Source organism: Palaemon carinicauda, chromosome 5 (genome assembly GCF_036898095.1).
Source record: "Palaemon carinicauda isolate YSFRI2023 chromosome 5, ASM3689809v2, whole genome shotgun sequence".
Lineage (NCBI taxonomy): Eukaryota > Metazoa > Arthropoda > Malacostraca > Decapoda > Palaemonidae > Palaemon > Palaemon carinicauda.
The window spans coordinates 182,950,185-182,962,887 of record NC_090729.1 but is presented as its reverse complement, the minus strand read 5'-3'; the positions used below and the strand labels follow the sequence as shown (position 1 = coordinate 182,962,887).

The window sequence follows — 12,703 nt, the reverse complement described above, 5'->3', positions numbered from 1 at the left end:
TTTATGGTTATTTTCCCGTAGTCTTTGAAAATAATACAATGTGAGATAATTCAATATATGTAACACGTTGACATTTCTTTATTTTTTTTTCTTATTTCTTTTCCTCTGGTTTTTCAAGTTTTTATAGTTTGTATATGAAAGATCAAATTTAATGTTACCGTTCTTAAGATATTTCATTTCGATTTTTTATTACTTCTTGTAGTTATTTATTTCCTTGCTTCCTTTCCGCACTGGGCTATTTTTCCCTGTTGGAGCCCTTGGGGTTATAGCGTCTTGTTTTTCCAACTAGGGTTATAGCTTAGCCTGTAATATGATAATGATAGTATGAGTAGTAATAATAATGATGATAATAATATTATAATAATACAATAACAATGATAATAATATTAATAATAGATGATGATAATAATGATAATTAATATTATCAATAAAAATAAAAATTATTATAAATAATAATAATGGTAATAATGATATAAATAATACAATAGCAATAATAATAATATAAATAATACAATAGCAATAATAATAATAATAATATTAAAAAATAATAAAATGTTTTAAAAAGGATTTTTTTCCACTTATTCCAGGAGAAGGGAACCAGCCTACCTGCCACCCGCCTCAACAAGCGACCATCTCGTGCAATGTTGAAGCATATAGTAACTCAAATCTACAACCATGCTGTCGTCGACCCTGATAAACTCAATCAGTATGAACCTTTCTCACCAGAGGTAAGTGTTATTCTCCTTGTTTATTTGTGTTATTTAATACAGTGACGTAATCCTCTTTTTATATTTTTATATATGGAAGATCTGTATTTTGTTTTAATTGGTCATAGTACTTCTCATATAGTTTATTTAGTTCCCTATTTCCTTGCCTCACTGGACTATTTTTCCCTGACATGGAAGATCTGTTTAAATGTTGTTGCTGTTCTTAGATTATTTTATTTTAATCTGTTCATTACTTCTCATATAGTTTATTTAGTTCCCTATTTCCTTGCCTCACTGGACTATTTTTCCCTGACATAAGTCTCTTTTTTTTATAGTTTTATATATGGAAGATCTGTTTAAATGTTGTTACTGTTCTTAGATTATTCTATTTTGATTGTTCATTGCTTTTATAGTTTATTTAGTTCCCTATTTCCTTTCCTCACTGGGCTACTTTTCCCTGATATAAGTATCTTTATAGTTTTATATTGGAAGTTCTGTTTAAGTGTTGTTACGTTCCTTAGAATATTTTATTTTAACTGTTTATTACTTCTCATATAGTTTATTTAGTTCCTTATTCCCTCTCCTCACTGGGCTATTTTCCCCTGACACAAGTGTCTCTTTATAGTTTTATTTATGGAAGTTCCGTTTAAATGTTATTACTGTTCTTAAAATGTTCTGTTTTGATTCTTCATTACTTTTCATATAGTTTATTTAGTTCCTTATTTCCTTTGCTCACTGGGCTATTTTCCCTGACATGTCTTTTTTATAGTTTTATGTATGGAAGATCTGTTTAAATGTGGTTACTATTCTTAGAATATCATATTTATCTTATTTTAATTGTTCATTAATTCTCATATAGTTTATTTCGTTCCTTATTTCCCTTTCTCACTGGGCTATTTTTCTCTGACATGTCTCTTTTTATAGTGATATATATGGAAGATCTGTTTAAATGATGTTACTGTTCTTAGAATATTTTATTTTAACCTGTCATTACTTCTCGTATTGTTTATTTAGTTCCTTATTTCCTTTGCTCACTGGGCTATTTTCCCCTGTTGGAGCCCTTGGACTTATTATAGCAACCTGCTTTTCTATCTAAGGCTGTAGCTTAGGAAGTAATAATAATAATAATAATAATAATAGTATCCTTTAGACGACTCAAATTTAATAGTGAAGCACTGAATGTCCTTAGTGTTTATGTACACGTAGTACATATAATTGTTTTCATCTGTCACACAGGTCTATGGCGAAACCTCTTTCGAGTTGATTTGCCAAATGATTGACCAGATCCATATCACAGAAGACGACACTTTTGTCGATTTGGGGTCTGGTGTTGGTCAGGTCGTGCTGCAGATGGCAGCTCTAACACCGTGCAAGATCTGCATTGGTATAGAGAAAGCTGACACCCCTTGCAGGTACAGTTGGTATTTAGTTTTTGTAGGCTGTTTTATATCCATTTACTGGCTTAAATTTTTACCCTGTCTAATGTCAAACAAAAAGCTAAAGTTTGCAGATAATGGCTAAATTGTGAATTAGGAATTTACTTGAATATCTGTTTTGAACATGACTTAAATTTTGGGTAATATGCCAAGTTGAAATTTAATTTCCGATAATGTTGTATTTGCATTTATTGAGGGGTTGTGAATAGTTTGTATGTTACTGCAGTTTCTTTCACCATTACATTACTTCAGTATGTACTTTTGAGCACAGTTTTTGGTAGTAGACAGGTGCAGGTAAGATACCTGGTTAAGGGAAGCTGCTCTTTAACAAGCTTTCCTGTGACAGGTATGCCATGGAAATGGACCGTCTTTACAACAAGTGGATGAGATGGTACGGCAAAAAGCACAGTGAATACAAGTTAATGAAAGGCGATTTCCTGAAGAAAGAACATCGTGAAGCCATCACTGGGTCTTCCATAGTTTTTGTTAATAACTTCGCTTTTGGCCCCAACGTCGACCATATGTTGAAGGAAGTCTTTGCAGACCTCAAAGATGGTGCCCGTATCGTCTCTTCAAAATCCTTTTGTCCTCTTAATTTCAGAATAACGGATAGAAATCTAAGCGGTACGTCAGTCCATTTGTTTTTGATACTGTATATAGAAATACATTTGATACCAGATATGCCCTAAATTTTGTAATATTATTATGTGTTTAGATGCAAACTTTACCTCTTTCACAGTTCACTGATGCACAAACTACAGTATTTCCTGTTTGTTTTTTTTGTATGGAACTATAAGTAAGCCAACATTTCATGTCATTTGTGATGAAAATGTGAACACTTGGCAAGATTAGGGATATAAATTGTGTATGAGATTAATTGTATTACACTGGATTTTCTACAGATATTGGAACCATAATGCATGTATCAGAGTTATCTCCACTGAAGGGCTCGGTCTCGTGGACAGGCAAACCTGTCTCCTACTTCCTTCACATAATTGACCGTACAAAGGTAAATGGCCGACTCTAAAAAATTAGAGTGTTTCTTCTGTGCATGTCAAAGTGTATTTTATAGATTTGTAGCATTGAACACTATTGCATATCTAACTGATATATACCTCCTTTCAATATTGCAATAAAAAAAAGTGATTCTTTAACATCTTAAAACTTTCCCTTTCCTCTTGGGTTTATTATTTCTATTTCTTTGCTTATACTGAATGCTTACTAACTTCGATTCCCTGTACAGTAATTGCACAGGTATATAGCTTTTATAGTAGGGTATTGAGTCTGTTATGTCAACATGAGGTCATTATTTTTGTATGCTAAGGTTCTCTCATTCATCCTGGTACTGCATTTAATTCTTATTTCTTTGGTTTTGTTGAAGACTTCGTTTCTGTTTTCTTTTATCCAGAATGGATTTATGTACAGTAGGTAAAGTTTTATTTTGGGACAAGCGAAAGGTTTTGTTGGACTTTATTTTAGTGAAAATATATCCACAATGAACGTGAATGGAGTAATATTTTGTTCAGATTATATTACAGTAGAAGTTTTAAAATTTTGTGAATATCAGCAGTTTAGAACGTAGGTTTTAATTTCTTTATACTGTAGTTTGTTTCTGGGAATTGCAACTTTCGGAGACAGTTAGATTTCTGTTCTAAGTAATGTTTCTTGATGAGGGGAGGTTGCAGCTAATAATGACAACTAATTATGTTTGGAGCCTTTTTGTGTGTGTGTTATGCTTTTCAGATTTACCAAGCTTCTTATGTTTAGAAGGCCTAGTGCAGTATTATTATTTGACAAGATAGTGATAATTGTTTCAATATGATTTTTTATTTTAAAAAGATAAAAGCTTTTCTATTCGGAATTAAAAAAGTTGATACAATTTACCTGTGCTCAAAAACTAGAAATAATTTATAACCTAGCTATGGCCAGGCAGTGGCTGTCAATTATTTAGCCGATAGACTTGAGTGCCCCTTCTCTTATTATAGACAAAACGGGCCAGGAACATACACTTTCACTTTCCCATACAGTTTTCTTACATTTAAACTTTACATGTCATGTCCGTTCAATGTTTTTAATTTGCTGTAGTCACCTGTTGGATATTGATAGAATTTGCTATACTGATTCATGTAGTTGTATTGAGTGTACCATGGCATAAATTTCAACAATACTTGGCATTCCATTTTGCCGTGTTTCCCGTGCTTTTAAGGAATTTTTTTGCAGGGGGTTATATGATGTTACCGAGATGGGCAGGCTTTCAAGAAACTTTCATTTTTATTTTATATTGTCAATCAATGCATAACATATATGGTATTGTTCAGTTGTGATATTTGTTGGTGAAATTGGAACAATTCATGCCAAGCAAGATTTTTACCTTGATATTTTCCAGTCATCCCAAATTTCATTGCCAATTAAAGCTATTAGCACAGTTTTTCAAACAATTAAAGATTAAAATATTATTTTTCTTTTTCTGAGTAATTTATTCATTGAAGTTTAATAGGAATGAAGTTAGTGTAGAAGAATTTGAAATTTGTTTTTCATTACATGTAGGTTGCTGCTTGATGCAAAGTGCCTCAACATTAAAACAGTATTCTTTTCCCTCACTAATAAAATTTGTTGTGTTTTACCGTATATGATTGGTTGGTCTTGGCATCAGCCACCCATTTAAGTACTACCACTTTAGAATTATAGTTAAAGTATGCTATAAAGACTGGCCAAACAGTTTGATGTTAGATCCTTCTCTAGGTAGGGCTCTTTTTTTTTTTTTTTTTCTTTCTTTTTTTACCCCTATAAACACCGGATAGTCTGTCGCATTCCTCTCACGTTCTCCCTCACACAGCTGACGACAATGCACTCTCACTTAGGTGGGTAACTATTGCAACTATTCAGTGGCTATTTGGCTCTGTGATAAGGGTAGAAGAGAAAGTTTAGCCATGGTAAGTTGGCTTTCTGGAATGGCCCTGAAATCTATCCAATGGTCTCTAGTTGTGGATAGTGAATTGATCTCGGTACCATGGCCCTGTACTGTCTTGGTTTAGATTTCTCTCGAATCTGATTGTCCACTCGAGCACACTTTGTCAGTTTGCTCTGTATCTCTTTCTTTTTTCATACAGAGCATTGGGAATACTTGACAAAAGGGCCAATGATGCTTGATGGTTTATCAAGAGGTTACCTTGACCTCATCATCTTTACTTCATCATTGATCTTCATTATCCGTCCATCAGTACTGTTATGCAATAGTTACATAAAGTCATTTACATGTAAATGTTAAATTTTTCTCATTCATAATTTATTCTTTACCTGTTTCCTAATGAGTACTGGTCTGCTCTCCCTGTTTGGTTTGCAAGTCTGGTAGCATTATGCTTGTCCCATTGAAGCCGCAAAGCTTGTAGCATTCTGCTTTTCCAACTCGAGTCATAGCTTGAATCGATGTGATAGCAATAATATTTTGATTGCTGGCCAGGTATCCTGTGTCAAATATTTAGATAAGGTGTATTCTTTTTAGGAGAAACCCAATCATTAGTTTTAATCAGTAAATATCTTATTGCTACTGAAAACTCCTCATAGAACCTATTACTGTAGACTTGTTTTTTATTTGTTCAATTTCTGAGAGTCTATTTCATTGCACTGTCATTGTCAAAATAAACAATGGGGATGTGCCTAACAGTTCTAGTAATTCAAAGTGATCTAGTAAAAATGTTGGCATCGCTATGAAACTAGGGTCTTTTCGATTGAATATCCTGTCAAGAAAGAAGAGTTATCTTGGTGGCCTAGTTTCATTTAATCTTTTGCATACAGTCTCAAATTCCTTATATTCTTGTATCCTTTTTATAGAAATGGTGATTGGTCTTGAATTAAAAGTGATTTCTTTTTTATTAAACTGCTGCATACCTTAAATTGACATTTTCATTTTTGGTTTATTCATTGTTTATTAGGGAATGCACAATTTATCACTTTACATAGAGCAATTGCTAATAGATTTGTAACGAAAGGGGCAGGTGTCACATCAAACTTTTATATTAATTTAACTGTAGTTTGATTTGTTGGAAATTTCTTCAGCTTTCTATCTGGGCATGTTATGCTTACTGCTTTATTTCTCATGGAAATTATATTGTTATCAGTGTCTGTCAGTACGCTGTCATTTTCCAAATAACTCTATTGTTGGTTGGTGGTAAATGCTCTTCAGGTTCATGAATACCTTGTTGTTATATGGAAGCAAATTTTATTAGAATTATAAATTAATGCCAGTGCAAAACAGTTTAACATTTATTCCTTGGCTGTTCAACTTTTGTTGCTCTACTCATGGGGGCTTTGTTTAAACTTCAATTTTCGACACAAATATTTTGTAAAGATTCTTTATTAGAAATTCTATTTACAAGGGGATTTGTGGATCATCTATGAAAATATGCATTACCTGTGAGTGGGCTCTACAGTATATTCTCATTAAGACGTTTATGTTTGCAGTTAAAGAAGTATTTGTGAAAATAGAACCATAACATTCATTATAGCTCATGTGGCAGGGTTGGTACAGTAGGAAACATTTGATTACGAGAAGTTTGAAATCAGTTTTAGTGTAGGCACATATTCATGTAGTAGATATATACTGTGCAATGTTTGCTGCTTTTGGAATGTCTTTATTTTTCCTTGTTCGTAATCGTTATATATTATGCTAGAGCACGACTCTTCTCGGCTTATTCATGTTGTCAATTATTGATGATCTACAAAATTCTGTGAAATTTTGGCTTGTTGGTCTTAATTTTTTTTAGCGCAATCATGATTATGGTGATGTTCTTAAATGGCTTTATATTGGCTAATCACCTTGTATATTTTTATGCCCTTTTGAAAATATTGTCTGATATTTGCAGTATTGTTGCGAGTATTATTTGAAGTACAGTACAGTACTATACTGTAGTTGAACTGAATCAGCTGTGTAGACGTGGGAAAAGTAAGTTATTTACGTAAGGTGATTTATGCGAGATGCTTCCGCATGTTTTCATCTGTAAGTGCAAATCTTAATCCCTAAGATTATATTTTTATTTTACAAAACTTGAAAGAGAAGGCATGAAAATTCTTACAATTTGCATCATATCTTGTAATTTTGTTAAATATATATACAGGTATATATAATTTAACTTGAATTCCTTTCTACTAGGTCCACAAACCTTGATGTCATTTAGAATATTGGGTGATCATCCTCAGATACTCCTCCTTTGCATTATATGAAGGAAAGTGTTGGACAGGCAGTAACACAATTGGAGATAGTTTGTTTCGTGAAATGCTGTTAAAATGATTGTGAGAATTATCATGACAAGACGCAAAACTAAACAAATGCCAAAAACATTGTCTTCAGAGTGAAGGGTTCTTTAAAAATGTTATAGGCTATAAGAAATGTTAGATAACTTTCAATTTAGTGAATCTTTCATCTTAATATTGCCTTTCTGGCAATTACATGTCAGTCAGTATGATTGACCTAGTCTCTGAGAAAGTCAAAAGTTGTCCTTTGAAATTATACTTCTTTTATCTGCTTTGATGATAAGTTTTTGGAAAGCAATTGCCAAAGATACATAGAAAGTAAAAGAAAACTCCAACATAGGCTGTTTCATGGGAAATAAATATCTAAATTTATTTTTTTCTTTGTACTTTTACTGATTTTATTTAAGTACTTCATGGTAATGATATTTTTAAATGCGACTTTGGTCTTAAACACATATCTGTCTGTTACGTCTTCATTGTGGTTAGGACAGTGAGAATTTTTATGAAATTTCTTTCCTCCCAATAAAGTTGTGTGAAATTACTTTGACATGCTCTAAACATAAAAATTAATTTTTTTTTTTTACAAGAAAGACAAAGAAAAGCACTAATGTTAGTGGTAAATCTTTCCTAGTAAAACAAGCAAATATCGTTAGCTCTGTAATACAAGGTTAAACATTTTGTCAGTGGAAAAAATTGTTTTTTAAGCTTTCACATCATGCCTCATGAATTAGCTTGCATTTTGTAAGTACTGTAGGCTTGTTTACCATATTACCAAAGTCATCCTTCATTATCATTAAATTTCTTTAGTATTTTTAAGATTATTTACAAGGTAGGTAGGATGTTTCATGGTATTTTTCCAGTCTTCGCTATTGTGCAACCTTCTGGTCCATGAACTCATCAGTACCCTTTAATCTGGTGTGATTGGGGTTTTCTCTGGCTGATGTTTAGCTACTTCTATATTTTCCATTTCCTAACTGCTAGGTTTTCACCACTTCACACCTTGCACCATTTTGGTCTTGAAATGTCAGTATGATTTACAGGTACTGCTTTTTGAGCATTGTATATCTTATTTACTTCTTTTTGTCATAAAAATCTTATCAACTCTCACAAGTCTTGATTCTTAGCAATTTGTAGATACACACTTTGTCTGGCTCATGTTATTTGAGAGTTCCAACATCATCTTCACAGAGGCATTAGTGTTGTATCTTCATCAGAATAAAAAATTTTATTCACTTATGGGTACCTTTTTTTGTTCATATGCCTTTGAAAATCTTATGTCCTTTATAATAGAGGATGTCTTCAGTGGAGCTGGAATGAATGGGTAACGACAGGTGGCGAGACTTGACTTTTCTCTTTGGCTGCAACCAGTACAGTATTGTCATACTGTTCTGGCCTATACAAGGATGTTCAATCTTATTCCCATATATTTTAGTTTGAAGGTTGAAAGTGGCTTTGTGTTAATAATGAAACGAAGTAGGGATATGAATGTAGCCTGGACACTGACAAAACCGGCAATAGGTCAGCTCACTCTGCTCCTTATATTCATGACTGTTCACAGTTAGTGTATCCATTTACCAAATTTAGATAGTATTCTCCTGTATGGGCGTTCTTATCTTTGAGAAGTGGGAATGCTAAATCAATTCTATCATTATTCTTACCAACACCCATGACTGTGCTGGAGAGACTATTAAGCACTTTTCAGTTCTCATTGAATTGGCCATTTGTCGAAGCTTCTTGGTATATGCTCCTGGCTTAGTACCGGTGATTACTGTTCAGTATAATGCTTCAGGGGCAGGGGTAACCCTGTTGTACGTTGGGGAGTTTTTTTCATGCTTCCCTTGCAGAGGTAATAGGTTTCTTGAATCACCTCTTCCATTCCTGTACTGGATGACTGATCATTTTCCACTGATAAAAAAAACCAAGCAGTTTGGTTTTGGGGTGCTTCCTACCCACCAATAAAGGAGTCTCTCTTTTTTAAAGGACAAAAGGTTTGTGTATGCATAGGAACAAATAAATTTTAACAGTATTTTGAGTCCTTTAAAGTTAAATATCACACCTCAACTACCTCTCAGTCTTGAGTTGAAGATCAAAAGTGAGGAGCCTTTGACGGGAGAGTGGGTAGGCCTACTTGGCCGCACTTACCGCCTGTCATTAACTACCTCTTTAATGGTTTCAATGACCGTTTCAGCTCTACCGAAGACTTTTCCTGTTCTGAAGGACTCATGTTTTTATAGCTAGAAAAAGAAATTACTTTTGAATTGTTATATTTTGCCCTACTACTCTTGCAAGGCCTACAGTACTAAGTATCGTAATTACAGTATTCTATCAATGAAAATATCTGAATATTAGGACTTTTTATTTTAACTTTCTGCAGTTGGCCCTTTGCTTTTGAGTTATTGACCTTGGTGTATTGGTGGAATAGTGTTTTATGATATTCGGATAAAGTGGGAGACATTTACATGCAGTCTGTGTTCCAGTTATGTCAACTATGAAAATTGTAACTGGTATTCTGCTGGAATTATGTTTCATGCTATTCATGATAAATTAAGTGGGCGACATTTACGTGCAGTTTTTGTATTCTAGTAATGTCAGCTATGAAATTTGTAACTGGTGTATATAGCTTTTCCCCCTCACTTTGTCACACAATGCCCATGTAGTATACACATATGTATAGGGGGTTATCCATGGACACTTGTTACAGGCTTACACCCAAAAATGATGCGTATGTTCTATTACAGGGTATTTGTAATATCTTATGTTTTTGAGTGATTGTAAACAAAAGAAAAATCTAAGAAAATGTTAAATTTTGGATCACACAACTTTCAGACTCATATGAACACTATTTATCTTATAGCTTTTTAACTTGAAACAGGAGTAGAATTATTCAAACTAGATGCTCTTTGTTGAACATTTTTTGCCTGTTCGACTGCTGTGGGAATGGATTTCAATAACTGGAACCCTGAACAGAAATTATTAGAGTAATTATTTAGGATTATATGATAGATCACAATCCTTTCTGTTAAGTTTTAGGATATTATTGAAAGAATTTTATCTCCAGCTTTATTTGTGATGCTGTGGGCTGTATTTAATAGTACTGAAAAGGGGAATTTTTTATTGACTTGAGAGATAGATATTTTGAAAGAATTTGATAGCTGTATTAAATATTTCTCCCAGGAAATAAAATTATAAAATTTAGAAGTTTTCAGAAGTGATTTATTCAAGCACCATATTCATATTTAGAATATGCATATGAATTAGTGAGGTTGATTAATAGATAAATGGAGTAATTATATTTCCAAACAATAGAAAGTAGTTCTTTTTCAGTTTTTTTCTCATTTGATTTTTGGTTGTAGCTAGCTAATAGTAGTTTCATTAGTAAGTAGCAACGATGCAAGTTTTCTCGTAGAGTATTTAGAAAAATACAATTTTTACTTCATAACATTCACCTTGTTTTTTCTATAAATGTTTGACACATATTTGCTGTTCTTTTACTTTATGCTGTTTGGTTTTGGTTTGTAACCAAGAGAAATTTCTACATTTCTTATGTTTTGTTTGTTTCCTTATTAATTTGGTCAGCAAAATTTTGAAAACTAATGTTCAAGTGGTAATCTAGAAAATGGTGTGGAAACAATGAAATATTTTAACTATTACTCCTATGACTGCATAACAAATACTGTGATTTAAAATTATTGAAAATGAATCATCTTAATGTAAAAAAAAAATGTGTATGCTAGAAAGAATGAGAGAACGATTTATTCACTGGAAGGAGGGGGAAGTTATTCTTCTGATTTGTGCTTGGGTAGAGTAAAGAGGCTGAATTGGATCATTAATATTCTTACCCAAAGTCTAAGATTGGGTCTGTGAAAAAGTTCTTTTTGTAAAATTGTTATTCCAGTAAAAAGATTATTTTTAAAAGTTTTGATTGGGATTTTGTTTTCTCTTGTTTATGTCATCCTTTTTTTTTTGTGTTGAAATTGTATGATTCAAGTCAATGATCCATTTCGACCCTTTTACTTGAAACTTACTCGTGAAGTTTCTTCTTGTACTCAGCTGTGAGCCCTCACAAAATTCAAAATTTATTTTATTTTTCCTTTTTATATTTTGAATTGGTATATAATGATTGGTCTCCATTCTTTTTCCTTGTTTCAGTTGGAGCGCTATTTCCAAAGACTTAAGAACCCCAAACTGAGGGTAAGTTTGCAAATAAGTTCAAAAGTTACCTTGGCCCTCTTTCTTTGTTGTTCATAACTGCCACCCATCTCATGATGGTTTCCTAGATTGTCAGTATCGAGATTATTTCTTTTGTTACAACAAGATGCTTCTCTTTTTTTTTTCTTTTTTTTTTATTTATTCTGTTAAGGAAATTCCAAGACCGTGACTTGGCTAGCAATTGTATGGGAAGGAAGTCCCGTCTTTTCACCAGGTCGTGCATGTTTTCTTCGTCTGAGGTTTGTTTTGGGTGCAGTTGTGAGCAACATTGCAAGGGAACAAAAGAGGCCACAGCCACCATTCAAAGGGGCAAATTATCACTCTGGTCTCCCTTTTTAGCAATAATCTCCTCCACTATTCATATGTATTCTGGGCTCTTGATGATAAAAATTCCATGTGGACTCTTATTACAGTGAAAAAGATAGGAAGAACTAAATGCAGCCACACTGTAATCTGCAGTTCTTTTCCAGTTTTTGAATCAACAGGTTTTTTGGGGATTTTTCTCTACTTAAGAAAAAGTTATGACTATAGTGAAGGTGCTTCTGCTAATAAGGAATATCAGGGATGTGCGGAATGGGCAAGTGGCTTGGGGATGCGGCCAATGGTAGCTGCTCATCAACCAATTGCAATTTAAAGCACGTCCAACTGAAGGAGGTTGAGGGCTTAGGGTTGACTTGTCCGTCTCAGGTCTAGCCCGTACCCAGACAACCTACACACGACAGAATGACAATAGATGCGGGACATTTGAAAAAGAGTTCACGGAGATTGTGTGCCACTGTTTAGTGTTCACCCAGTTTTCATGGAATCCCTGAAAGGTTCACGTTGTTGTCATATCTGGACAAAAATATTGATTGTTATGCTGTACAGAATGGTTGTTCAATCAATGCGCCTGATATTTTGAGCTAATTTAGATGAACAAGTTGAAAAATGATTTTTTGTATAACTGGTTGAGTAAATTTTGTTGGCTGTGATTTCATTTAGATCGAAGATTTATCGCAGAGTGCAGCATAACTTCATTGTGTTTGAGTTTTTATTACTGTGCATAAAAATTATACTTGTAGTCATTCAATATAAAGTTGACTTTAGCTATTTTATATCATG

General features: G+C 33.2%; 1 protein-coding gene across 8 annotated transcripts in view; it reads left to right on the top strand.

Moving 5' to 3' along the window:
- Nucleotides 1-592: 592 nt before the first annotated feature.
- The window catches only part of gpp (grappa), a 37,429-nt gene continuing 25,318 nt past the window's right edge, over nucleotides 593-12,703 (top strand). For 5 of the 8 annotated variants that reach the window (XM_068374435.1, XM_068374431.1, XM_068374430.1 and 2 more), the window contains exons 1-5: nucleotides 593-728; nucleotides 1,944-2,119; nucleotides 2,490-2,767; nucleotides 3,046-3,152; nucleotides 11,543-11,584. In XM_068374435.1, the coding sequence (XP_068230536.1) occupies nucleotides 642-728; nucleotides 1,944-2,119; nucleotides 2,490-2,767; nucleotides 3,046-3,152; nucleotides 11,543-11,584 (690 nt within the window). In that variant the 5' untranslated portion in view covers nucleotides 593-641. The remainder of the gene's footprint in view (nucleotides 729-1,943; nucleotides 2,120-2,489; nucleotides 2,768-3,045; nucleotides 3,153-11,542; nucleotides 11,585-12,703) is intronic. The other 3 variants (XM_068374436.1, XM_068374434.1, XM_068374432.1) reach the window with 1 other exon arrangement.